This window comes from Mesoplodon mirus (assembly GCF_964341445.2).
Source record: "Mesoplodon mirus genome assembly, chromosome: 1".
Classification (NCBI taxonomy): domain Eukaryota; kingdom Metazoa; phylum Chordata; class Mammalia; order Artiodactyla; family Ziphiidae; genus Mesoplodon; species Mesoplodon mirus.
The window spans coordinates 58,968,291-58,995,872 of NC_138976.1; the positions used below are offsets into that span (position 1 = coordinate 58,968,291).

The window sequence follows — 27,582 nt, forward strand, 5'->3', positions numbered from 1 at the left end:
TGGCACCTTCGCCTCTTCTAGACCAAGAATGCATTTTCCGCTCTAAGCGATTTCCTCCCTCTCATGGCAGCTGTGACAGGTCACAGGCTCCCAACTACCGGACAAAAGGAAAACTGGGCTGCAAATCCTTTAAGAGTCTGCACTTGGAGTTTTAAGTCAGGTTGTAAATGGAAGTCAATTATGTGGGAGGTGGTGTGGGACCTGGGGTGGACGCTGCCGCTGACCAGCTGTGTGACCTTGGCTAGAAGCTTGGCGTGCCTCCATCTCAGTGCCCTCACCTGCCTGTTGAAGCTGAAGGGTTGGCTGATCTTGAGGGTCCTTTGAGACCCAGCGTTCCATGTTCTTTGTTTTCCTGGTTGTTACTGTTATGACTTTATCTAATGAGACTGTCTTGTTTAGACAGTAAAGAAAGTTCTGTGGAATGATCAGCATTTTAAAAAGCACTTGGAATTGCATCTGTTTGTTGGTTTATATTAGAATGGTTTTGGGGTCCTCGGGAAAGAGGGGCACATCCTGTCCTGGAAGGCTGAGTGTAGCTAAGGGGACGGGGAAGGGGTAGGTCTAAGAACTGCCTATTAATTGACTGCCCTTAGGTTTAGCAGAGCAGCCAGGAGACAGAGGTGTTTGGTACAGGCTGGCATCCCATTAAGCCACACAGTATATGGCTGTGATTAAGAGCACAGGCTTTGGAACCAGGCAGAAGGCCTGGGGTTCTAGTCCTGACTTCATTACCATCTGGCTCTGTCACCTTGAATGAGATCACATCTCTTAAACCTCAGTCTTCATGTTTGTAAAATGAGGAAAATAAGAGTGCTTCCATCATAGCGTTGCTGTAAGGATTAGTTGGGATGAGATACAGAACTCCTAGCCCATGTGGTGTACAGTAATTGCTCAATAAACATAACCTCTTAATCAGAGTGCTTGCCTTAGACTGGGCTAGGCATTTTTCCTCTGGTATCTGAGGAAAAAGTCACACAATCGTACTAAATGGTAGAAGTAGTTAGCCACAAATTACAGAGGAGGAAATCGAAGTTCAGAAGAGTTAAATAATGTTCTCCACATTACACAAGCAGTCAGTGACAGAGCTAGGATTGGAAACCACATCTTCCTGCCTCCAAAGTCTCCTTCTGCCATGCCCTCTGCTCCCTGGAGTGGAGAGCCCTCCTCACTGCCCACAGCAGGCTGGGCTCCGCAGGGGATTCTAAAAGACCATGAGAGAGGCAAGGCGAGTCACCCATATCCACCGAAAGCTGTTCTGCTTACAAACAGGTTGGGTTCTAAAGAACTACTGGAAGTTCCTTTGTTTGAAAAGTTCAAAGTTATATTCTAGTAGCTACTGTTCATGCTGCCTCTTGGTGGCAGGAAGAATTACCATGATCTCCCCCTGAGGAACAGCGTTGTTTGCAACCATGAAAATTCTTAACCTGAAAATTTATAAGTAGAGGACCATGCAAGGCAGAGCAGAGCAGTAAAGGGTCCTAAAAGAGGTAGGGACACTACACCATGCACAACCAGAGGAGAGAGAGTCACGGCCAGTAACAGGGTACAGTGGGATCATCAGTAGCTTCCTGTGGTGGTGGTGATGGTGGTGGTGGAAGTAGCATTCAAGATGGGCCTTGAAGGAAGGGAAACATGTTGGAAAAGTGGAGGTGGCAGGAAAGAGAGCAGCTACAGGGTGCATTCCAGGTGCATAACACTGAAGCTGCGCTCTGGAGTGAGGAGATAATGAAAAAAATCCTCCAACTAATTTTTCATGTCTTTTAATGCCTTTGATTGTGTTACATGAAGGCAGGTCAGAGAGTCTAAGAGGCAAATACCCTATTTGTCAACAAAAATATTTCTAAGCATCTTTGTCTTTCCTCCATCTGTAGGGGAGCTTCCAGCATCAGGGTGCTTACAGTTCTTTTGTCTGTACCTGCACTTCCCAGTAGGGAATCCACCGCCACATATGGCAGTTGAGCACTTGAAATGTGGTTGTCCTGACATGTGCTGTCAATGTGAGACACACACTGGATTTTGAAGACATAGTAAGAAAGTAAAATATCTCAATTTTTGGTATTGATTACATGTTGAAATGGTATTTTGGATAGATTGGATTAAAAGTAAAATATTAAAATTAAGTTCACCTGTTTTTTACCTTTTTAATGTGGCTACTAGAAAATTTAAAATGACGTGTGGTTCTCATTCATGGCTTGCCTTCTGTTTCTATTGGATGGTGCTATTCTGGAGGGATTTGTTATATACTTAAAATTCTATCATCCATTCTAGGGTCATCTGAGTCCTAGATGGCTTTGAGCTGGGTGCACCTCAGGAAACATCCTTGGTCATTCAGTTGTGATGGAGACCTAGGTTCTCTCTACGGCTAGGTTACATACATGGTTCTCTGAGCTTCAGATACTTTCATCTGTGTAGTGGGGACGTTAGATCAGATATTTTCCATGGCCCCTTTCAATTAAAAAATTCTATGATTCTAGCTTGGTGTAACTGTTAACTTTTTCTGGGTTCCATTGAAAGGTCTCTACTGCTCCCTTTACTAAATGTCAGAAAAAGTCTGGATTATTTCCTCTTACTTGTGGTCCTTTAGTGATTCTTGGAGTGGAAAGACTTCAGAGTTCTGATAGATTAAGGAAACCTTCTTACTCTTCTTCTCTTCTCTGTCTGTTGGCCCATCTTGGCTTGTTTCAGTGTGCTCCTGAGCAAGGTGGCCCACCAGCTCCTTTAAAATGGTACAGGCATCAGAGAGCTGGGAGAAGAGGTCTTTCCTTTCTTTGGTTCATGACTGTTAAGACTGCTTTTGAATACCCCATGCATGGTGATCCCATAAACTTTATTTAGACACTGTCTAGGTCCATAAAAACTGAGAATCTGATCTGTATTTTCCCTTTTGGCTCTACTAATGTTAGAACAAATCAGTCATGTCTTTGTAAATATCTTTCTTTCAGCAGTTCATCCTCTTATACACTGTCCATCTGCTATTAAATAAAATATATCAGGTATTGGGCTAGTTTCCAGAACACAGAAATAGAAGACTTGGTCTTTATCCTTGAGGAACTCCTGGATAAAGGGCTTCCACCTTTAAACTTCACCAACAAGGTGAATACATGGTGCTTTCTGTCTTCAGAGGGACATTCAAGCTGGGGTGGGCACATGTGAGGAAAGAGGGTGGCGCCATGAGCACACTAGGTGATGAAAAGTTGACTTTCAGTTGAGAGTTTTTGATGTTTCAAAGTGAGACAAGGTCTTAGTTAACTACCAACACGTCAAATAAATAAAATCTGCCCTATAAATATATATTATATATAATTCCATTTAATGGAACATCAATGTCTGGATGCAAGTGTGTTGCTATACTGAAATCCCCTCTTATAATACCAGTTGCAATGTAGTTTCTTGACATTTAATTTATTTTTCTTTTGGAATGAGCCTTTACAATATGTTACATTTTAAAAAAGTAACAATATAGAAAGGGGGTTATATAAAAGCAAAGTTTTACTGGCTTAAAAAAGGGCACTAGAGGGCTTCCCTGGTGGCGTAGTGGTTGAGAGTCCGCCTGCCGATGCAGGGGACACGGGTTCGTGCCCCGGTCTGGGAAGATCCCACATGCCGCTGAGCGGCTGGGTCCGTGAGCCATGGCTGCTGAACCTGCATGTCTGGAGCCTGTGCTCCGCAACGGGAGAGGCCACAACAGTGAGAGGCCCGTGTACCGCAAAAAAAAAAAAAAAAAGGGCACTAGAGAGGGAAAATACTGTTAGGTCTGTGGAGTCCACTTTATTGAAAGTGCCTGAATCTAAGTTACCCTTAATAAAGTCTTGATTTCTCTCTCAGAGTATGGGTGAATAAAATATATCTGCAGAGGTATTTTTGAGTAACTAGCACTTCTTGGCTTTTGATTTGAGGTTTGTAGGAATCCTAATCTGATACACAAATCTACACATGATATGAAAATAGGGATAAACTTGTTCATATGCAGCTCTACCCATATGAACCATGCAGGTGTTGACCATTTTCCCTGGCGGGGGCAGGTGGCAGGGCGGTGGTTGGAGGTTGAAGAGAGGCACACGGTAATAACAGAGGTAGCAGCAATATTTATGTAGAGGGTTGAACTTATTAACAATGGGAGCAGCACACTAACTGTTGCCTAGAAACCAGCTTTTGATTGGAGCAGTGATGAGTTCTCTGTATGTCTGTTTTTTTCTCTTTTCTCTGATGTGCTGCCCCAGAATACTGTGTTCTTAGTTTCTGTAATCAGAATCAGTTTAGTGTAAAAAAATTTTTTTAAATTCTATGCCATTTCTGGATATAACTAAGTTGGAGATCACTAACATGGAATTTTGTTGATGTGCTGGTGTCTGATGATTAGAGGTACCCTAGCTGGTTTGCAAGGATTGTATGTGGGTGTTTAAATAATTGATACACTACTTTGTTTTGGACAGCTCAAATAGCTGCCCTTTATTCACCTGTAAGTAGAATAATAAGGTCATTTATTACCATGCATGTAAAATGGAAAAACTCACTATAAATTATAACTTCAAATTATTATCTATCATCTCCCTGCATAATGAGGCATAAAGTTTATTTAATCATTCATTCATATGTTCAGTATTCGTTTAATAAATGTTTATTGAATGCCTACTCTGTGCCAGGCAGGATATGAGAGGTACTAGGGATGTAGCAGTGAAGAAGATAGAAAATGGTTCTGAGCTTGATAGATGAGACAAATAATAAGCTCAGCAACCAATGTGCCAATTACAGATAAGAGTAAGTGATGGGAAAGGCATCCACGTGATGAGAGAAACTCTGTTCGAGAGGTGAGGGCACGGAGGCGTGTATTTTAGGTAAAGATGATCAGCGGAAGCCTAAGTGAAGTGAGACCTGAAAGAATAAAGGAGCCAGACTTTCAGTGTAAAAATGGTTTCACATAGTCAATGGTGTTTAGTATACTCAGAACTGAGGTGATTCTGCTGTGTGTGATGCCACTTGTGTGCGAGGGTGATATTCTGAATTGACCCAGGAACTAATGAGGAAAGACAGTAGCCTGGCCCTAGAGCACAGCCTTGGAGTCCCCATTAGGGCAGGTGTTAAGCCCTTAATTGCTGGGTGATTGGGAGGGAGGGTCTCAGGAGAGGGACTAGGTTGGCACTCAGATGCCTTGGGGGCCACGACCATTCACCTGTTATGGTATGGAAGTATTTCAGTATTTAAACAAGCAGCATGGCACGTGTGATGGCTGGTCATCAGCCATGCTTGTGCGTAATTTTATGGTTCAAGGAACTTTGACCATTAACCAATTGCAGTTACAGGTAATTTAAGAAATTCTGGCCACTTCACATAGTTCAGTAGAGAAAAGGAAGGGTTAAACTGCTGTTTTCAATGCCGGCAGTCATGATTTTGTACTCTGGGTCAGATTTTGAGGAGGTAGCAAACTGAATGTATTCTTCCCAAGAAGGTAACCAACCTAACATTCCTTTTTTTTTTTTTTTTTTTAATTAGGCGGCATCACTGTCCACACCTCCCTACCAAGATTTATGATAAAACAGAGAAACCATGTCTTTTCTCCGAATATACCAAGAACTACCCTCTCTATCACTCTTATCTGCCCAGAGAGTCCTTCAAGCCCAAGCTGGAGTACCAGAAAAGGTGCACGCCAATGGAAGGCCTGACCACATCGAGGTGAGGGCAATAGTGTGAACGTATAAATGCACACCACTAATGGAGTAATGTACAGCATTAACCTAACGTTCAAATTGCATTGACGTGCACTATCAATACATGCTATTAATGCCTGAACGTTAATTTACTGTATCTCTGAAAGAAAATCCTGCATTTATTAGCCTGTTTAGTTTTCCCTAGCCCCCTCTTATAGAGAAAGGATTCTTGCTTGGGACTGGGGCGGGGGAAGGGGGAGCCGTGGGGTGGGAATTGTAAATTGATCTACATCTAAAGGGTGGGAGGTTAAGTTAAGTATGAAAGGAAAATAATAACTAGAAAGAGGGTGGCTGCTGCAGAAAAAGGAGCTTTGGGCTTCTGCACAGAAGCTCCAGGTCACCTTGGGTGGTGGTAGTGATGTTGGTCGTGGTGAAAGAGAACTTGAGCTTTTTTGAAATTATGCTATAGAGTTTGAGTTGGGGTCCCCTTGAACATTCTTCAGGAATATGAACAAAGAATATTTCCCTTTACATTACCCTTGGCTTAGCAACTCCGATTCTTTTTTTTTTTTTTTTACATCTTTATTGGAGTATAATTGCTTTGCAATGGTGTGTTAGTTTCTGCTTTATAACAAAGTGAATCAGTGCAACTCTGATTCTTGAGCTCCAGCTCTGTGAGGAGACTGAACCCCGTGGCTCAGCGTGTCAGGCCTGCAGAGGTATCTGTACTATGGGGGTGGGGACACATGATCAGAGGGTTGTTCCACATGTTGCAGGGCTCTAACAGAATCTGCTGTTGACAGCTCAGTTAGTGATCTCCAGGTGATGACCTGTGACTGGTGACCCAGAGGAGTAGAAACATCTTTGAGTCAGTTGGGCAGTGTTTCAGGTTGTAGAGCTTAGTCCCCACATGAGACCTGAGAGCTGGGCACCTTCTCTGCCTCCTAAGTTCCTCATCCCTCAGGGCAGGATTGCTGTGCGGTGGAGGTGAAATTGTTCTACCACGATGCCCGCACATTACAGGTTTGCAACACCTGGTAAAATTTCTTCCTATTGCTTCCCCCTTTGCCTCGCAATTTTGTGCTTTTCTGTAAAGGTTCCAGGTGACCCTGGCTAAGCAGAACACCAGTTCATTCAGTTTCCCCCAGGATAGGCCTGGAAATGTCCTCTGTGGGCTGGAGGCATGAAGTATTCCTCCTAAAAGCTGCTGTCTTCTAGATCCAAAGGAAGAAGTCCATGTCTGGGTTATGGGGCAGAAAAGACCCACAATGTGGGCAATGAAGCTCAGGGATTCCTCAGCTTTGTGGGAACCCCTGGACAGGGGCAGCTTGAGAATGAGAGGGAGTCGAGGGTCTTATCTGACTCTTGACTTGAATCAGGTCACCTTTATGCTGAGTAGTTATATTAAATGATTTGAGGTCAGCACAAGGTTTCTGGGTCCTGATTCATGAAAAAAAATGTAATCTATGCAACCTGTGACTTACTAAACAATATAAACCTTAAATTTGCTGCTTCATTTTCCCAGGAAAACAGCGTTGTTTGTTTCTATGAGTCTAAAGACCACAACAAGAGAAGTGGATCATTCTGGAGCATTGCTTTTCATTTTAAGAAACCACAGTCAATGCTCATGAAAGGAACTAGGCTTATGTATAAGAGACATGTAATTGGTAGGAAAGGATAAGAGCAGTGTTGAGGAATGGATTACAAACATCACGTTCGGTTTCTAGATGCTGGTCTTCACTTCTCTTTGTACCCAGTTTTCAGGAAGTCAAGAGTGCCTTGTGGAATACAGAGTACAGGCCAGCTTCAGATATTGTCCTGGAAATATTTGGATACTTGGAGGGTTGGATGTTGAGGGATGCTTTCTGTTTGTTGCCCACAAGCTCAGGAGAATGAGGACAAACCCTTTCTCTGGAGCAGGCGTCCTGTCCCATCCCCTAGCTCTGAGGCCCCCAGTGGAGCCCCACATGCCCTCCCTCTTCCTGATGGTGCTTTGCAAAACAAAAACTTGCCCTTTGACTTGTCCTAAATTATCCTTGCCTTGTGTCACTTACAACAATAAACATATCACCCAGAAAGTCTCTCTGTCCCTGCCAAGGCCAGAATAACAAAATCATTCATGTTAAGATATGGCCGAAGTGGAAGAATGAAGATACTGAAAGAATTTCCAAAACAACTTATTAATGATTGTAAGAGCCTTAAAAAGAAAAACTGGCAGGATCATGGTTACCATGGGAAGAAAAAAGAACAGAAGTTCTTCTCTCCTCTCTTTTACTTCCTTCCCCAGAAAGAGGACTAAGGGGCAGATGAGCAGAAGGCATCTCTTCTCTCCCCCGTCCCTCAATCTCCTCATTTCTCAGCCCCGTGCCTACCCTGCTGGGCACGTTTTCATAGGCTGAAAAAAAAAACCTGTGCCCCTGTCAGGATGCCTCCTTTTTTTTTTTTTGAGCTTCAGTGGGCTTTTATTGACATAAATTAACAAAAATCGAGATTTTACTAACCATCTTTTCTGAGCTTTATAAACTCAGAAGAGACTCTGGCCCATATCTGAATACATACAGTAAAACTATTCCCCATTGGGAAATGAAGAGTTGCTGTCATCTAGGTTCTCTGCCAGAGGATGCTGGGGAAAGGATGGGTCAGCTTTGTGTCTGCACACCTCTGTGTCTGTGCGGACTGTCATCCTTCTGCCCTTAGAACTCTGATTATTAGAATGTCCGACGCACTTACCTATCTAAAGGCTGACCTGGCTTAGTTTCTGAGATTGGGGCTGCCACCTGCTGCATGAAAAAGTCATGTGGCCCGTGGCTTGGCTAGGTTTGGCGATTAAGCTCAGACACAAAAAACACCTGGTTTCTGGAAAGGTTATCATCCCAGCATGAGGCATGATTACAGCTGCACACAACTCTTACTGACTGTAAATCTTAGGGATTTACAGCAGGTGCCATGAGGTGAATGCTTGTGCTTTTCAGCCCTTCTTTTTTTTTTTTTTTTTTTTTGTGGTACCCGGGCCTCTCACTGTCGTGGCCTCTCCTGTTGCGGAGCACAGGCTCCGGATGCGCAGGCTCAGCGGCCATGGCTCACGGGCCCAGCCGCTCAGCGGCATGTGAGATCTTCCCGGACAGGAGCACGAACCCGTGTCCCCTGCATCGGCAGGCGGACTCTCAACCGCTGTGCCACCAGGGAAGCCCTTTTCAGCCCTTCTTAACGTTGAACTGTTTCTTGCCGCCCTTAGTAATTCTCTCACAGAGGATCTGCCTTTAGTTCGGGTAGACCTGAGATCAGTTTATGAACAAGAGGTTTGTACTTCAAGCCTCTTTTCCCCTTAGGCATGTCACCATGTAAAACAGTTGGGCCCCATTTTGGGACATTATTTTGTTAGCTAAGTGAGATCCCTAAAGGTGGGCAAAATGGACAGCCTCAGAAAAAAGAGGTGAGTCTTCAAGATGGTGTTAGACCTTTATTCTTAAAGGGAGAGGGGCTGAGGGTAGGGTGAAATGGAGGTGCAGAGGGGGAGGATGGAATCGGGTTCACACTTGATGGGTTTGGCTGCAGGGAAGAGGGCAGAAAGTTGGTGGCACAGATTCCTTCATGTATTGACAAGACTCCTTGGTAAACAGGAGTGTAAGGGGGAAGAGCTAAAAGTGAAAGGGCTTTTGGAAAAGCCAGGAAAGAAGCAAGACGGTAGTAGGCTTGAGTCTTTTCCTACCTATTGAATATTATACATTTCCTGTTCAAATACATATTTCTCTACTCACAGCTATCCCAGTGGAGGTATACTTCCTCACCTCTATAGATTGGACCTGAGAATTAAGACATGCAGTAAAAGGTCGCGGCACTAGACTTGCTTGGGTAGTTTAAGAGCCTTTGATGTGCATCTTTGATTAATTTGGGGGACATTTTGGCCGTTCTTTCTTTAAGTATTTTTTCTGTACCCAAGGCTCTGTTCATTTCTTTCCCCCAATCTTTTTCTCTCTCTATCCTTCATATTGGAGAGCTTCTTCTTCTTTTTTTTTTTTTTACATCTTTATTGGAGTATAATTGCTTTACAATGGTGTGTTAGTTTCTGCTTTATAACAAAGTGAAGCAGTTATACATATACATAGGTTCCCATATCTCTTCCCTCTTGCGTCTCCCTCCCTCCCTCCCACCCTCCCTATCCCACCACTCTAGGTGGTCACCAAGCACTGAGCTGATCTCCCTGTGCTATGCGGCTGCTTCCCACTAGCTATCTATTTTACGTTTGGTGGTGTATATATGTCCATGCCACTCTCTCACTTTGTCACAGCTTACCCTTCCCCCTCCCCATATCCTCAAGTCCATTCTCTAGTAGGTCTGTGTCTTTATGGAGAGCTTCTGTTCAACCATTTTCAAGTTCGCTGAGCCTTTCTTTCTTCCTCTATTTCCATTCTGCTATTAAGCCCATCCAGTGAGTGTTTTATTTTACATGTTGTGTTTTTCAGTTTTAGAATTTACACGTGGTTCTTTTTATATATAGTTTCTCTTTCTCTTCTGTGATTCCCTGCCTTTTAATTCATTGTGACCTTATTTTCCATTTTGCAACTAAGCATAGTTAAAATAGCTGCTGTATAATCCTTGCCTGCTAGTTGCGACATCTGGGTCGGCTTGGGGTTGGTCTTCGTGATTAACTTTCTTTTCCCTTGAGAATGGGTCACATTTTCTCTGTGTATGTCAAGAAATTTGGATTGATCCTGTACGTTGCTTTTTTTTTTTGGATTGTGTTCTTTTATTTTTTTTAACAGCTTTATTGGAGTATAATTGCTTTACAATGTTGTGTTAGTTGCTACTGTATAACAAAGTGAATCAGCTATATGCATACATATATCCCCATATCCCCTCCCTCTTGCACCTCCTTCCCACCCTCCCTATCCCACCCCTCTAGGTGGTCACAAAGCACCGAGCTGATATCTCTGTGCTATGCAGCTGCTTCACACTAGCTATCTATTTGACATTTAGTAGTGTATATATGTCCATGCCACTCTTTCACTTTGTCCCAGCTTACCCTTCCCCCTCCCCATGTCCTTACGTCCATTCTCTATGTCTGCGTCTTTATTCCTTTCCTGCCCTTCGGTTCATTAGAACCATTGTTTTTTTTAGATTCCATATATGTATGTTAGCATATGGTGTTTGTTTTTCTCTTTCTGACTTACTTCACTCTGTATGACAGACTCTAGGTCCATCCACCTCACAACAAATAACTCAACCGCGTTTCCTTTTATGGCTGAGTAATATTCCATTGTATATATGTCCCACATCTTCTTTATCCATTCATCTATGAATGGACACTTAGGTTGCTTCCATGTCCTGGCTACTGTAAATAGTGCTGTGATAAACATTGTGGTACGTGTGTCTTTCTGAATTATGACTTTCTCTGGATATATGCCCAGTAGTGGGATTGCTGGGTCATATGGTAATTCTATTTTTAGTTTTTTAAGGAACCTCCATACTGTTCTCCATAGTGGCTGCATCAATTTATATTCCCACCAGCAGTGCAAGAGGGTTCCCTTTTCTCCACACCCTCTCCAGCATTTATTGTTTGTAGAATTTTTGATGATGGCCATTCTGACCGGTATGAGTTGATACATCATTGTGGTTTTGGTTTACATTTTTCTAATGATTAGTGATGTTGAGCATCCTTTCATGTGTTTGTTGGCAATCTCTATATCTTCTTTGGAGAAATGTCTATTTAAGTCTTCTGCCCATTTTTGGATTGGGTTGTTTGTTTTTTTGGTACTGAGCTGCATGAGCTGCTTGTGTATTTTGGAGATTAATCCTTTGTCAGTTGCTTTGTTTGCAAATATTTTCTCCCATTCTGAGGGTTGTCTTTTCATCTTGTTTATGGTTTCCTTTGCTGTGCAAAAGCTTTTAAGTTTTATTAGATCCCATTTGTTTATTTTTGCTTCTATTTCCATTTCTCTAGGAGATGGGTCAAAAAGGAACTTGCTGTGATTTATGTCTTTTCTGCCTATGTTTTCCTCTAAGAGTGTTCTGCCTATGTTTTCCTCTAAGAGTTTTATAGTGTCTGGCCTTACATTTAGGTCTTTAATCCATTTTGAGCTTATTTTTGTGTATGGTGTTAGGAATTGTTCTAATTTCATTCTTTTACATGTAGCTGTCCAGTTTTCCCAGCACCACTTATTGAAGAGACTGTCTTTTCTCCATTGTATATTCTTGCCTCCTTTATCAAAGATAAGGTGACCATATGTGCATGGGTTTATCTCTGGGCTTTCTATCCTGTTCCATTGGTCTATATTTCTGTTTTGTGTCCCAGTACCATACTGTTCTGATGACTGTAACTTTGTAGTATAGTCTGAAGCCAGGGAGCCTGATTCCTCCAGCTCCGTTTCTCTTTCTCAAGATTGCTTTGGCTATTCAGGGTCTTTTGTGTTTCCATAAAAATTGTGAAATTTTTTGTTCTAGTTCTGTGAAAAATGCCATTCATAATTTGATAGCGATTACATTGAATCTGACAATTACTTTGGGTAGTAGAGTCATTTTCACAATGTTGATTCTTCCAATCCAAGAACATGGTATATCTCTCCATCTGTTTGTATCATCTTTAATTTATTTCATCAGTGTCTTATAGTTTTCTGCATACAGTTCTTTTATCTCCTTAGGTAGGTTTATTCCTAGGTATTTACTTCTTTTTGTTGCAGTGGTAAATGGGAGTGTTTCCTTAATTTCACATTAAGATTTTCATTGTTAGTGTGTAAGAATGGAAGAGATCTCTGTGCATTAATTTTGTATCCTGCTACTTTACCAGATTCATTGATTAGCTCTAGTAGTTTTCTGGTAGCATCTTTAGGATTCTATAGGTATAGTATCATGTCATCTGCAAACATAGACAGTTTTACTTCTTCTTTTCCAATTTGGATTTCTTTTATTTCTTTTTATTCTCTGATTGCCGTGGCTAAAACTTTTAAAGCTGTGTTGAATAATAGTGTTGAGAGTGGGCAACCTTGTCTTGTTCCTGATCTCAGAGGAAATGGTTTCAGTTTTTCACCATTGAGAATGATGTTAGCTGTGGGTTTGTCATATATGGCCTTTATTTTGTTGAGGTAGGTTCCCTCTATTCTTACTTTCTGGAGAGTTTTTATCATAAATGGGTGTTGAATTTTGTCAAAAGCTTTTTCTGCATCTATTGAGAAGATCATGTGGTTTTTATCCTTCAGTATGCTAATATGGTAAATCACATTGATTGATTTGTGTATATTGAAGAATCCTTGCATTCCTGGGATAAACCCCACTTGATCATGGTGTATCATTCTTTTAATGTGCTGTTGGATTCTGTTTGATAGTATTTTGTTGAGGATTTTTGCATCTATGTTCATCAGTGATATTGGCCTGTAGTTTTCTTTCTTTGTGACATCATGTCTGGTTTTGGTATCAGGGTGATGGTGGCCTTGTAGAATGAGTTTGGGAGTGTTCCTCCCTCTGCTATATTTTGGAAGAGTTTGAGAAGGATAGGTGTTAGCTCTTCTCTAAATGTTTGATAGAATTCCCCTGTAAAGCCATCTGGTCCTGGGCTTTTGTTTGTTGGAAGATTTTTAATCACAGTCTCAATTTCAGTGCTTCTGATTGGTGTATTTATATTTTCTATTTCTTCCTGGTTCAGTCTTGGAAGGTTGTGCTTCTCTAAGAATTTGTCCATTTCTTCCAGGTTGTCCATTTTATTGGCATATAGTTGCTTGTAGTAATCTCTCATGATCCTTTGTATTTCTGCAGTGTTAGTTGTTACTTCTCATTTTTCATTTCTAATTCTACTGATTTGAATCTTCTCCCTTTTTTTTCCTGATGAGTCTGGCTAACGCTTTATCAATTTTGTTTATCTTCTCAAAGTTACAGCTTTTAGTTTTATTGATCTTTGCTATCGTTACCTTCATTTCTTTTTCATTTATTTCTGATCTGATCTTTATGATTTCTTTCCTTCTGCTAAGTTTGGGGGTTATTTTGTGCTTCTTTCTCTAATTGCTTTAGGTGTAAAGTTAGGTTGTTTATTTGAGATTTTTCTTGTTTACTTGAGATTTTCTTTTTTGAGGTAGGATTGTATTGCTGTAAACTTCCCTCTTAGAACTGCTCTTGCTGCATCCCACAGGTTTTGGGTTGCTGTGTTTTCATTGTCATTTGTTTCTAGGTATGTTTTGATTTCCTCTTTGATTTCTTCAGTGATCTCTTGGTTATTTAGTAGCATATTGTTTAGCCTCCATGTGGTTGTATTTTTTACAGTTTTTTCCTGTAACCGATATCTAGTCTCATAGTGTTGTGGTCAGAAAAGAGACTTGATAAGATTTCAATTTTCTTAAATTTACTGAGGTTTGATTTGTGACCCAAGATATGATCTATCGTAGAGAATGTTCCATGAGCACTTAAGAAGAAAGTGTATTCTGTTGGTTTTAGATGGAATGTCCTATAAATATCAGTTAAGTCCATGTTGTCTAATGTGTCATTGAAAGCTTGTGTTTCCTTATTTATTTTCATTTTGGATGATCTGTCCATTGGTGAAAGTGGGTTGTTAAAGTCCCCTACTATGACTGTGTTACTGTCGATTTCTCCTTTTATGGCTGTTAGCATTTGCCTATGTATTGAGGTGCTCCTATGTTGGGTGCATAAATATTTACAATTGTTATGTCTTCTTTTTAGATTGATCCCTTGATCATTATGTAGTGTCCTTCTTTGTCTCTTCTCATAGTCTTTATTTTAAAGTCTATTTTGTCTGATATGAGAACTGCTACTTCATCTTTCTTTTGATTTCCATTTGCATGGAATATCTTTTTCCAACCCCTCATTTTCAGTCTGTATGTGTCCCTTGGTCTGAAGTGGGTCTCTTGTAGACAGCATATATATGGGTCTTGTTTTTGTATCTGTTCAGTGAGCCTGTGTCTTTTTGTTGGAGCATTTAATCCATTTACATTTAAGGTAATTATAGATATGTATGTTCGTGTTACCATTTTTTAAATTGTTTTGGGTTTGTTTTTATAGGTCTTTTCCTTCTCTGTGTTTCCTGCCTAGAGAAGTTCCTTTAGCATTTGTTGTAAAGCTGGTTTGGTGGTGCTGAACTCTCTTAACTTTTGCTTGTCTGTAAAGGTTTTAATTTCTCTGTCAATCTGAATGAGATCCTTGCTGGGTAGAGTAATCTTGGTTGTAGGTTTTTCCCTTTCATCACATTAAGTATGTCCTGCCTCTCTCTTTGGCTTGCCGAGTGTCTGCTGAACCATCAGCTGTTAACCTTATGGGGATTCCCTTGCGTGTTATTTGTTGCTTTTCCCTTGCTGCTTTTGGTATTTTTTCTTTCTATTTAATTTTTGATAGTGTTTTAATATATGTCTTGGCACGTTTCTCCTTGGATTTATCCTGTATGGGATTCTCTGTGCTTACTGGACTTGATTGACTATTTCCTTTCCCATGTTAAGGAAGTTTTCAAGTGTAATCTCTTCAAATGTTTTCTCAGACCCTTTCTTTTTCTCTTCTTCTTCTGGGACCCCTATAATTTGAATGTTAGTGCATTCAGTGTTGTCCCAGAGGTCTCTGAGACTCTCCTCAATTCTTTTCATTCTTTTCTCTTTATTCTGCTCTGTGGCAGTATTTCCACTGTTTTATCTTCCAGGTCACTTATCTGTTCTTCTGCCTCAGTTATTCTGCTATTGATTCCTTCTAGAGAATTCTTAATTTCATTTATTGTGTTGTACATAATTGTTTGTTTGCTCTTTTTGTCGTTCTAGGTCCTTGTTAAACATTTCTTGTATTTTCTCCATTTCCAAGATTTGGACATCTTTCCTCTCATTACTCTGAGTTTTTTTCAGGTAGACTGCCTATTTCCTCTTCATTTGTTTGGTCTGGTAGGTGTTTACCTTGCTCCTTCATCTGCTGCATATTTCTCTGTCTTCTCATTTTGTTTAACTTACTGTGTTTGGGGTCTCCTTTTCTCAGGCTGTAGGTTCATAGTTCCTGTTGTTTTTGTTGGCTGTCCCCCGTGGGTGAGGTTGGTTCAGTGGCTTGTGTAGGCTTCCTGGTGGGGGGCACTGGTGCCTGTGTTCTGGTGAGTGGGGCTGGATCTTGTCTTTCTGGTGGGCAGGACCACATCTGGTGGTGTGTTTTGGGGTGTCTGTGAACTTAGTATGATTTTAGGCAGCCTCTGTGCTAATGGGTGGGTTTGTGTTCCTGTCTTGCTAGTTGTTTGGCATGGGGAGTCCAGCACTGGAGCTTGCTGACCGCTGGGTGGAGCTGGGTCTTAGTGTTGAGACGGAGATCTCTGGGAGAGCTCTCGCCGATTGATATTACATGGGGCCGTGAGGTCTCTGGTGGTCCAATGTCCTGGAGTCTGCTCTCCCACATTAGAGGCTCAGGCCTGACACCCGGCCAGAAAACCAAGACCCTGTCAGCCACACGGCTCAGAAGAAAAGGAAGAAACAAAAGGAAGAAAAAAGAAATTAAAAAAATATTAAAAAAAATAAAAGGAAAAAAAAATAGAAAGAAGAGAGCAACCAAACCAATAAACAAATCCACCAGTGATAACAAGCACTAAAAACTAAACTAAGATAAATATAAAAATCAGAAACAAATCAGTCGCAGACAGCAAACCCCAAGTCTACAGTTGCTCCCAAAGTCCACCACCTCAATTTTGGGACAATTCGTTGTGTATTAAGGTATTCCACAGATGCAGGGTACATCAAATTGATTGTGGATATTTAATCTGCTGCTCCTGAGGCTGCTGGGAGAAATTTCCCTGTCTCTTCTTTGTTTGCACAGCTCCTGGGGTTCAGCTTTGGTTTTGGCCCCGCCTCTGTGTGTCGGTCGCCCTCAGGCATCTGTTCCCCACCCAGACAGGAGGGGTTAAAGCAGCAGCCGATTAGGGCTCTCTTGCTTTCTCAGGCTGGGGGGAGGGAGGGGTACGGAATTCAGGGTGAGACTGCGGTGGCAGAGGCTGGCGTGACATTGCAACAACCTGAGGCGCACTGTGTGTTCTCCTGGGGAAGTTGTCCCTGGATCTCGGGACCCTGGCAGTGGCGTGCTGCACAGCAGCAGCAGCGTTAGCGTTTCATGCCCGTCTCTGGGGTCTGAGCTGATAGCCGTGGCTCACGACCATCTCTGGAGCTCACTTAGGCGGTGCTCTGCCTTCTGTGGGCGCACGGGGAAGGAATCCCCTCTCCTCACGCACTGCAAAACAGGCAGGTCCAGACTTTTTCCTGGACTCCCTCCCGGCTAGCCGTGGTGCACTAGCCTCCTTCAGACATGTCTTTACGCAGCCAACCCCAGTCCTCTCCCTGGGATATGAGCTCCAAAGCCCAAGCCTCAGCTCCCAGCCCCTGCCTGCCCCGGCGGGGGAGCAGAGAAGCCTCTCAGGCTGGTGAGTGCTGGTCGGCACCGATCCTCTGTGCGGGAATCTCTCCGCTTTGCCCTCTGCACCCCTGTTGCTGTGCTCTCCTCCGTGGCTCTGAAGCTTTCCCCCCTCCACCACCTGCAGTCTCTGCCCGCGAAGGGGCTTCCTAGTGTGTGGAAACCTTTCCTCCTTCACAGCTCCCTCCCACTGGGCAGGTCCCATCCCTATTCTCTTGTCTCTGTTTTTTCTTTTTTCTTTTGCCCTACCCAGGTACGTGGGGAGTTTCTTGCCTTTTGGGAGGTCTGAGTTCTTCTGCCAGTGTTCAGTAGGTGTTCTGTAGGAGTTGTTTCACACGTAGATGTATTTTTGATGTATTTGTGGAGAGGAAGGTGACCTCCGTGTGTTAGTCCTCCGCCATCTTGAAGGTCCCCCCAGATTGTGTTTTTGTTGTTAAGTCTTGCATGGCAGTTGCTACATGTTGGCTACTCTGTTCCACAGGTCTTCTTATTCTGGGGTACCAGAGTCAAAGAGAAGCTCCTTTTGGGGACATGCTACTCTTGTGGCAGAAGGCAAACAGCAGAACCTTTTTTTTTCTTTTCCTTTGTGCATCACCTAGTTTCACTTGCTCATGGGGTGCCAAATGCAGAGGCCTCTTGCCAGACCCTTCAGAGTCCCTCCTGCCCTGTGCATTGTTATTGTTATGTTGTGGAGACTCTGGATTAAAAAAATTTTTTTTTTATTGGAGTATAGTTGGTTTACAATGTTGTGTTAGTTTCTGCTGTACAGCAAAGTGAATCAGTTACACATATACATGTGTCCACTCTTTTTTAGATTCTTTTACCATAGAGGGCATTACAGAGTGTTGAATAGAGTTCCCTGTGCTATAAAGTAGGTCCTTATTAGTTATCTGTTTTATATATGGTAGTGTGTATATGTCAATCCCAATCTCCCAATTTATCCCTCCCCCCATTCCCCCTTGGTAACCATAAGATGGTTTTCTATGTCTGTGACTCTATTTCTGTTTTATAAATAAGTTCATTTGTACCATTTTTTTTAGATTCCACACATAAGCAATATCATATGATATTTGTCTTTCTCTGTCTGACTTTCTTCACTATAACAATTTCCTAAGTCCATCCATGTTACTTCAGATGGCATTATTTCATTTTTATGGCTGAGTAATATTCCATTGTATATATGTACCACATCTTCTTCATCCATTCCTCTGTTGGACATTTAGGTTGCTTCCATGTCCTGGCTATTATAAATAGTGCTGCAGTGAACACTGGGGTGCATGTAGAGTCTGGATTTTTTTTTACATTCCTCTGTAGAGTGTGTTTTTTAAAGCAGGTAGTAAGTTGATTGGACTCAAAATGGAAACTTGGTGTTTTGGGTGCAATTCTAATCTCAGTTCAGTTCTTTATCTTTTTCACAATTGTTTGAAGTCTGTCCCATGCAAGTGAGGTCAGCCAGAGATTTGGGCCCAGTTTATAAACAGAATTTGAGCCTTCCTGTCTCTGGTCTCTCCTTTTCAGGATTCCTTTCTCACTTTCCAACATCTGTGGTTGCCTCAGACTTCATCCTCTGGTTCTTCAGTCAAGAAGGATGGAAGGTTTTCTATTCACATTTTAGCTGCCTTGCCTGGCACAGACTGGAGCCTGCCTTCAGACTGGAAGCACTGAAAAAAAAAAAGGAAGCTTAACACAGAGACTCACCCAGTACCATTCCCTTCTTCCACCTGTTGGTTCTGCTCCAGAATTTGCCTATCTTTGTTGCTCTTTAGTGCTCACAGGTAGTTGTTTTCATATTTTGTCCAGAGTTTATATGAAGCAATGACAGATTTTATCCTCAGCTTTAGTGGGGTTTGAGGAGATGAGAGAGTAGAGGAATAGACAGGTACAGTCATCCCTCCATATCTGTGGGTTCCACATCTGTGCATTGAAAATATTTTTTAAAATTCCGGAAAGTTCCCCAAGGCTCACGTTGAATTTTCCATGCCCTAGCAGCTATTTACATAACATTTACATTGCACTGGGTATTGTAAGTAGAGATGATTTAAAGTATACAACAGGGTGTGCACAGGGTATATGCAAATACTACACCATTTTATGTAAGGGACTTGAGTATCCAGAGATTTTGGTATCTATGGGGGGTCCTGGAAGCAATCCTCCACGGATACTGGATACTGAGGGATGTCCATACTGGAGGTGTATTCTTGGAATCCATCTATCACAGAGAAGATTAGGAGGGCTCAGTGTGTCCTTACCAGGAGAAGAGGCACGAATCAAGCCCTGTCAATCAGCCTAGGGATCTTTCTCAGTGTGTTGGAATGGCCTGCCCAACCTGCCTGCAATGACATAATGGTTTCCTTAGAGGGTTCCTGTACCCCGGGAGTTTCAGAATTACATGTGGAAGTAGTGAAATGAAATTAATGGAAAGACAAAGAGCAAAACCCCATAGAAGAGATTAAGAGGACAAATGACAAGGAAGAGTATCAAAGAAGTCAAGGGAGAGAGTATTACAAAAATGAGTTAGAGGATGGATGCCATGAAGATGTGCATAATGATAAAAACCTGGGGACCAGTGACTGGATTTGGAAATAAGGTGGTACTTTGGAGGGCTTGGCTGAAGCAAGGAGTGAGAATGAGATTTGATAGATGGCGCATGAGTAGGGGGTGAGGAAGGCAAGCCTGTATCTAGACAGCCCTTTCTAGCGGAGAGAAGTGGAGGGGAGAGAACTGGAGGAGAGTGAACTCCAGTGAGGGTTGTTGTTGTTTCCTTTAAAAGTGGGAAAGACTGCAGCATGTTTAAATACTGATAGAGGGAATTCCCTCACTTTTACTACCAAGGGCCTGGGTTCATTCCTTGGTCGGGGAACTAAGATCCCACAAGCTGCATGGCTTGGCCAAAAAACAAACAACCCCCCCCTCCCCAAAACGGACAGAAAGCAGCCAGTAGGAGGAAAAGGTGAAACCACTGACGGGCTCCACAGAAGGGGTCCTTGAGAAAGAGGGAGGAGATTTAAGGCAGGGGTGAAGGGATTGGCGTTGGACCAAGAGGAGGAACTCTTTTTTTTTTTTTTTAAATTGAAGTATAGTTAATGTACAATATTATATAGGTTACAGGTGTACAATATAGTGATTCACAATTTTTAAAGATTATACTCCATTTATAGTCATTATAAAATCTTAGCTGTATTCCCTGTATTATACAATATATACTTGTAGCTTAAAAATTTTTTTTATTAATTTTTATTGGAGTATAGTTGTTTTACAATGTTATGTGAGTTTCTACTGTATATCCTTGTAGCTTTTTATGCATAATATTGATAGTTTATACCTCTTAATCCCCTACCGGTATATTGCCCCTCTCTCTTTCCCTCTCCCCACTGGTAACTGATGGTTTGTTCTTTATATCTGTGAGTCTGCTTCTTTTCTGTTGTATTCACTAGTTTGTTGTATTTTTTAGATTCTACTTCCACATGTAAGTGATATCATACAGTATGTCTTTCTCTGTCTTATTTCACTTAGAATAATAGCCTCCAAATCCATCCATGTTGTTGAAAATGACAAAATTTTATTCTTTTATATGTCTGAGTAGTATTCCATTGTGTGTGTGTGTGCATATATATATATATATATATATATATATATATGCACACACACACACACACCACATCTTCTTTATCCATTCATCTGTTAATGGACACTTAGGTTGCTTCCATATCTTGGCAATTGTAAATACTGCTGCTATGAACATTGATGTGCATGTATCTTTTCGAATTCGTGTTTTTATTTCTTTCAAATATATACCCAGGAGTGGAACTGCTAGGTCATATGGTAGTTCTATTTTTAGTTTTTTGAGAAACCTACATACGGTTTTCTACAGTGGCTGCACCAATTTACATTCCCACCAACAGTGTACAAGGGTTCCCTTTTTTCCAAATCCTCTCTGACATTTGTTACTTGTGTTCTTTTTGACGATAGTCATCCTGACAGGTGTGACGTGATATTTCATTGTGGTTTTGATTTGCATTTCCCTGATCATTAGCAGTTTTGAGCATCTCTTTGTGTGCCTGTTGGCCATCTGCATGTCTTCTTTGGAAAAATGTCTATTCAGGTCTCCTACCCATTTTTTAATCAGGCTTTTTGGTTTTTTTTTATGTTATATGAGCTGTTTATATATGTTGGATATTAACCCCCCTTACTGCTCATATCATTTGCAAATATTTTCTCCCATTTCATAGGTTATCTTTTTGTTTTGTCGGTGGTTTCCTTTGCTGTGTAAAAGCTTTTAAGTTTAATTAGGTCCCATGTGTTTATTTTTGTTTTTATTTCCTTTGCTTTAGGAGACAGATCCAAAAAAAACATTGCTACGATTTACATCAAAGAGTATTCTGCCTATGTTTTCTTCTAAGAGTTTTATGGTTTCTGGTCTTACATTTAGGTCTTTAATCCATTTTGAGTTTATTTTTGTATATGGTATTAGAGAATGTTCTAACTTCATTCTTTTACATGTAGCTGTCCAGTTTTCCCAGCACCACTTATTGAAGAGACTGTCTTTTCTTTATTGTATATCCTGGCCTCCTTTGTTGTAGATTAATTGATCATAAGTGCATGGGTTAATTTCCAGGCAGGAACCCTTCTTAAAATGGATTCCATTTAATATGATGAACTCTCTGGGCGTACTCACAAATTCTGAAGTTTGCATAGATAAACATTAAAAATAGATTTTAAAAAAAGTATTGCGTATCCTCTTTATCATGATGAAAATATCCTTTTCCCTCTTCCAGGCTCATGACCCTAGTTAGCTGTTACGTTACAGTTTCTTTCCTTTTGCCAGACTCTTGTCAAATGCCTTTCTTTAATTTTGCCTAATGATGGGAAGTCAGATTGTTATGGCTTCCCAGCAAGTTCTCTTTAACCTTTACTTAACTCAGAGTTTAACTCGGGGCTTTCCGTACTAGATAACTTTTATGGCTATGCACCTAAAAGAAACTTAACATCTTTGACCAATTTTTTTCTTGGTTCATAGTCAGAATGGGCACAGGGACTAGGAAATGTACCACAGGAAGAGAAGGGAGTGTTTTTAAACAAAAAAAAAGCTACTAAATTTGAGCAATTTCTGGGAAGGATAAAATATTTTTCTTTTACGTGAGCTTAAGGGCTATAAGATTATGTGAGGTTGGGGACCTGCAGTTATGTTGTGGTTAATGATAGGTTTCAGTGAATGTTCTGAACATAAAAACATAATGAGAAAACACATAAATTCTGATTAAATTCACCCTTAAGCCACAGTAAATAATTTTGGGTGGAAGAGAAATGAATTAAACTTTAAACTTCTTTCGTCTCTTCAGAGGTAGATCACTACCTCAGTAAATTCAACCCATAAATGTACTTTCATTACAATAACTTAAATTTTTTGTCAGAGAAGGAGATTCAGTTAACAATTTCATTCCCTGAACATGGTTAAGTAAGGATCTTGCTGCATCACATTTTGCTTTTGAGAAACCAGCTTCAGGAAAGTCCATGAATTGGTGAGTTTGGTTGTGGGCATTTATCTGTTCTTTTCTTGTAGCAACAGGAAATGGGGGCATTAAGCACATTTTAGTTGCCAGAGAGCTTGGCAGGCCTTGTAGGAAGGTTCTTGCAGTATCTCTGAGGGGAAGTTGGTTCCCTCAGTAGAAGTAACAGCGGAAGAGAATGTTGTGGCCTGTGTGCAGGGTTCCAGGGTGCGACAGGGCCATGACAGGAAAGCGCTCCTGGCTGCTCTGGGCTTAGGAGGGCTCCACGGGGCAGCTTGGGCATTCAGCTTTGTTTCTCAGTGCCTGCCCCTGGTATCCCCTGGTATCTCCTTTGTTGGAAGCAAAGAGGGCTGAACCCTTGGGTAACCATCAGTGAAGACAAGTTTGTATGGAGCTGTGTGGTCTCAGGCTGCTTTCAACCCCACTCCACCCCTTTGGGGAGTGAGGAGAGCCACCTCCCCTCAGGAGCCCTTCCCTGAGAACAGAGACTTTCTGACGAAAGCCACTTTGCAGTTAACTGGTTTTCAGCCAGGGTTTTCTGGGCATTTCCATTTCTCTCTGAAGCCTAGGGCCTGACGCTTCTAGTTCCCTGCTGCAGTTGGTTTAGCACTGAACAGACACCAGCATGAGGTCCTTGCACACTAAGAAGGGTAGGAGCATGGAGTTGATTCTTGGGTTCTTGTTTAGCCCATTCCCTCCATCAACTCCGACTTACACAGTCAGCCTCCAATCGCCTTGGGTCACTCGGCTTCCTCTTGCTGTTTGCCAACATGGGGCCCCCCGAGAAGGCAGCCCAGGCTGCAGGTCCGGTAACTGCTGCTGAGATGTATTTTTAAACCTACCCAGAGGGTATTACAGGGAGTTCAACTGAAGCATCTCCTATTTCCCCCTCTGAGCCCTAGAGAGACTAATTCTCCGGCTTCCTAACTCCCTCCTCCCATCCCAGCAAGCATTTTCAGGCCCCGGTTTGGGTTTATCGACAACCATGTGTATAATTCATGCAAGACAGGTTACAGTGGAGCGTGTTACCTCTGCTAGTCAAGCATGGCTCAGTAATGCTGCTCCACATTTTGGCCAGGAAGTAGGTTTTATTGGTGTTTGGGCCTGATGTCTTCCTGTCCGGAAGCCTTCCCCTTCCCTTGGTGAGGTTGTTTTGGCAAGCGCCATCAGGGAAAACCTACCTTCCTCTTGTCCAGTTGGATAAATGGGTTTCAGGCAAAAACAGGCCATTGTGTAAAGCAGAAGTTCTCGGAGGATGGGGGGGAATGTTTGCTGAAGAGAGTTTGCCCTGAACAGTGGGAGACTGAGACTGCCCCGGTAGGCAGTGGGTGCCCAAGCTGAGCCCTGGTGCTGCAGGGTGCTTTGTGGTGGTGGTGCAGTAGCATCTTGGCCTTTTTAGAACTGTGGGATGCTTTGGGAAGAGAGCGCTTCCTAAACTCTTCAGAAAAGGGTGTCTTGCTTTTCCTATCCCATTGTTTTCATATATCCTGAAATAATGGGGGTGCTGATGCCAGAGAGCTGAGAAGTGAAAGGTTCATTGCCTCCATTTATTGGCCTTTTCTACTGGGTTTTCTGTGAGATCGAATAGAGGCAGGAGGTAAATCTCAGCAGGAGCTCTTGGGAACACAGAGAAGGAGGTGGTGGGACCTGAAAAACAGAAGTTAGCTCCACAGTGAACAGGTTGGGGGAGAGAGGTGGAGAGAGCAGGCACAGGGGAGACCTTCCCAGTGGTCCAGGGTGGCCGAAGTAGAATGTACTTGGGGCATGGGAGAGAGAGGGGGCAGCTGTGGCTGGGGAAGAGGCTGAGGCAGGTCCAGGAAGGCTTACGTACTAGGCTGGAAAGTTGGGTTTGATCTGGAAGATTTTTAAGCTGAGGAGTGAAAGGTGCGATTTTGGTTTTAGAGAGTTGATTTTGACCGCACTATGAGGATGGAAGTAGGAGTGGCGGGAATGATGCAGGAAGCCCAGGGGATGGGTTATCACATGACCCACATGAGAAATGGTCAGGGTCTAAACCGAGGGGGAAAGACGCACCGAGGAGCTGGTGAGGTGGTCACACTTGGGGAATGACTGGACCGTGAAGGTGTCTGACTTGAGAGAGCAGTGAATGGCGGTATCTCTCTTGAAAGTGAGAGAAACAGGAGGAAGAGTGGTTAAGGGATAGAGGAGAGGATGACTTCTCAGCAGGCATTTGTAGAACTGGGTTGAATGGAAACCATGAGCCTTATTCCAAGGCGAGGGCCCCCAAGGTGTGTGCTTCTCTTCCTTACAGGAGAGATTTTGGGCCTCACAGGGTGTTACCGGTGAAGATCCGCCAGCCCGACCCATTTGTCCCAAGCGAAGAGAATATGGATCTGCTCACGATGTATAAACAAGATTACAACCCGTACCCTGTCAGTCGAGTGGACCCCATCAGACCTCGGGACAGGAAATATCCACGCGGGGACAAGATGGAGTGTCTGCCTACTTATAAAGGTGGGAGAGTGCTTGAGGCGCAGGCTGGGGGAAGGATGGGCTGAGCCTGAGTGCTGGCCGGGAAATGGGTGTTATACACACACCCCCTCAGTGGGGAGGTTGGGCAGAGTACTTTTTTTTTTTTACATCTTTATTGGAGTATAATTGCTTTACAGTGGTGTGTTAGTTTCTGCTATATGACAAAGTGAATCAGTTATACATATACATATGTCCCCATATCTCTTCCCTCTTGCATCTCCCTCCCTCCCACCCTCCCTATTCCACCCCTCTAAGTGGTCACAGAGCACCAAGCTGATCTCCTTGTGCTATGCGGCTGCTTCCCACTAGCTATCTATTTTACGTTTGGTAGTGTATACATGTCCATGCCACTCTCTCACTTCATCCCAGCTTTCCCTTCCCCCTCTCCATGTCCTCAAGTCCATTCTCTACGTCTGCGTCTTTATTCCTGTCCTGCCCCTACATTCTTCAGAACCGTCTTTTTTTTTTTTTTTAGATTCCATATACGTATGTTAGCATATGGTGTTTGTTTTTCTCTGACTTACTTCACTCTGTATGACAGACTCTAGGTCCATCCACCTCACTACAAATAACTCAATTTCGTTTCTTTTTATGGCTGAGTAATATTCCATTGTATATATGTGCCACATCTTCTTTATCCATTCATCTGTCGATGGACACTTAGGTTGCTTCCATGTCCTGGCTATTGTAAATAGTGCTGAGCAGAGTACTTTCTGTGGCCAAATCTGGCCTGCAGCCTATTTCTGTACAGCTAGAGAGCTAAAAATGCTTTTTAAATTTTTGAATGCTTAAAAAAAATGAGAAAAAGACTATTACTTTAGAACATGTGAATAGTAAGTGAAATTCAAAGTTCAGTGTCATGACTATGTTTTGCTGGAACACGGCCACACCCATTTGGTTTCTCTGTTATCTATGGCTACGTTTGTGCTACAGCAGCAAAGCTGAGGGGCTGAGACAGAGACCATATGGCATGCGAGGTCTAACTCATTTAATATCTGGCCGCTTATAGAAAGTATCTGCCAACCCCTGCCTCAGCTTGCTGTTCCCATCCTATATGAGGGAAGCATTTCAAGTTGAAGCTTAGTTGGGTTCCACCACTGACTGATTGGTTCATTAAAAAAATTATGAAAACGTAACATACAGAAAAAATGTACAAATACATAATGATACAGACCAGTGAATTTTGAGTAAATACACGTGGAAACAGGATGCAGATCAAGACATATAGCATTGATACTCCCTTCCAGTTACCATTTCCACCCAGGATAGAACGAGTATGCTGACTTTTAACTTCATAAATTAGTTTTGCCAGGTTTTTTTTTTTTTTTTTTTTTTTTTGAGGTACGTGGGCCTCTCACTGTTGTGGCCTCTCCTGTTGCGGAGCACAGGCTCTGGACGTGCAGGCTCAGCGGTCATGGCACACGGGCTTAGTTGCTCTGCGGCATGTGGGATCCTCCCGGACCGGGGCACGAACCCGTGTCCCCTGCATCGGCAGGCGGTCTCTCAACCACTGCGCCACCAGGGAAGCCCAGTTTTGCCAGTTTTGAACTTCATTTTAATGGGATGATCGCACTCTTCATTGAGCACCTCCTGCATTCCAGGCATGGTATTGGGAACTGTGAAGGAAGCATAACGACCTGCCCTTGACTTTATAGTCTAGTAGGAGAGAGAGGGTGTGGAGTGGCGGGTGTGGTAGCGCAGGCAGCGTGTCGCTCTCTCCGTGGAGCACGAGCCACAGGGCTGACACCATGGGGATGGAGGCCCGCTTTGTGACCATTAACTTTGCTGCTTATGATGCACGTGGCTGCCTTAAGAGTATGTGCTAAACTGTTCCTGTCACATGTCTGTGGGTGTCTATGTGATTGTGACGATAATGGCTTTTACTTAGCCATGCCAAACACTTAGCCAAGGGGAGGTGGGGAGGCTTGAGGGGTTGTAGGAATCTTCCTGAAGCCCTTCCAGGAGCTCTAAATCTATTATTCTTTTTTTTTTAATCTATTATTCTTGAAGATTCTGCATTTGGCTGAGCTTCTCTGGTTTTTCTTTCTTTTTTTTTTAATGTGTGTGTGTCCTTTTACTTTCTTACCTTCAGTGTCGTCCTCTTCCACTCTTCTGTAGCCGCCTTCTGCCAAGCCACATTCTGGATATTGTCATACCCCTACATGGCTCCACCTTCGTGCCCTCCACCATCAGGTCCTTCTGGCTTGCTCCCCTATTTACACCCACCTTGACAGTCCTTGGCCTCACTGGGATCTCCAGCCCACTGATGCCTCAACCTTCCTTCTCAGCATCAGCCCCGCCTGTGCCTGTCATCACACAGCCTATTCCACGTTATATCACTGCAGCCCGTCTCTTACTCCCTCTCTCTTTTGTCCTGCAGTTGCTTCCTCCTAGCAGCAATCGAACGCTGTCTTCTCCATATCTACACCTGGACATGTGCCTGAGCATTGCTCTGACCTTGTCAGCTCATCTCCATTATCCACAGAATGGAAGCAGAGAGGGCTTTTGCAGATGGCACTCTCACATGATCTCTGCCTAAAGCTCCTTAAGTAATTATTATGGTTCTTAGGATAAAATCCCAC

At 42.7% G+C, this 27,582-nt stretch overlaps 1 protein-coding gene across 1 annotated transcript in view; it reads left to right on the forward strand.

Annotated features, from left to right (window-relative positions):
• SAXO1 (stabilizer of axonemal microtubules 1) overlaps nucleotides 1–27,582 on the forward strand; it is a gene marked incomplete at its 3' end in the record, with an annotated part of 95,497 nt that overhangs the window by 58,016 nt on the left and 9,899 nt on the right. The window contains exons 2-3 of the mRNA XM_082625879.1: nucleotides 5,491–5,670; nucleotides 24,780–24,982. Coding sequence (XP_082482005.1) covers nucleotides 5,491–5,670; nucleotides 24,780–24,982 — 383 coding nt within the window. The remainder of the gene's footprint in view (nucleotides 1–5,490; nucleotides 5,671–24,779; nucleotides 24,983–27,582) is intronic.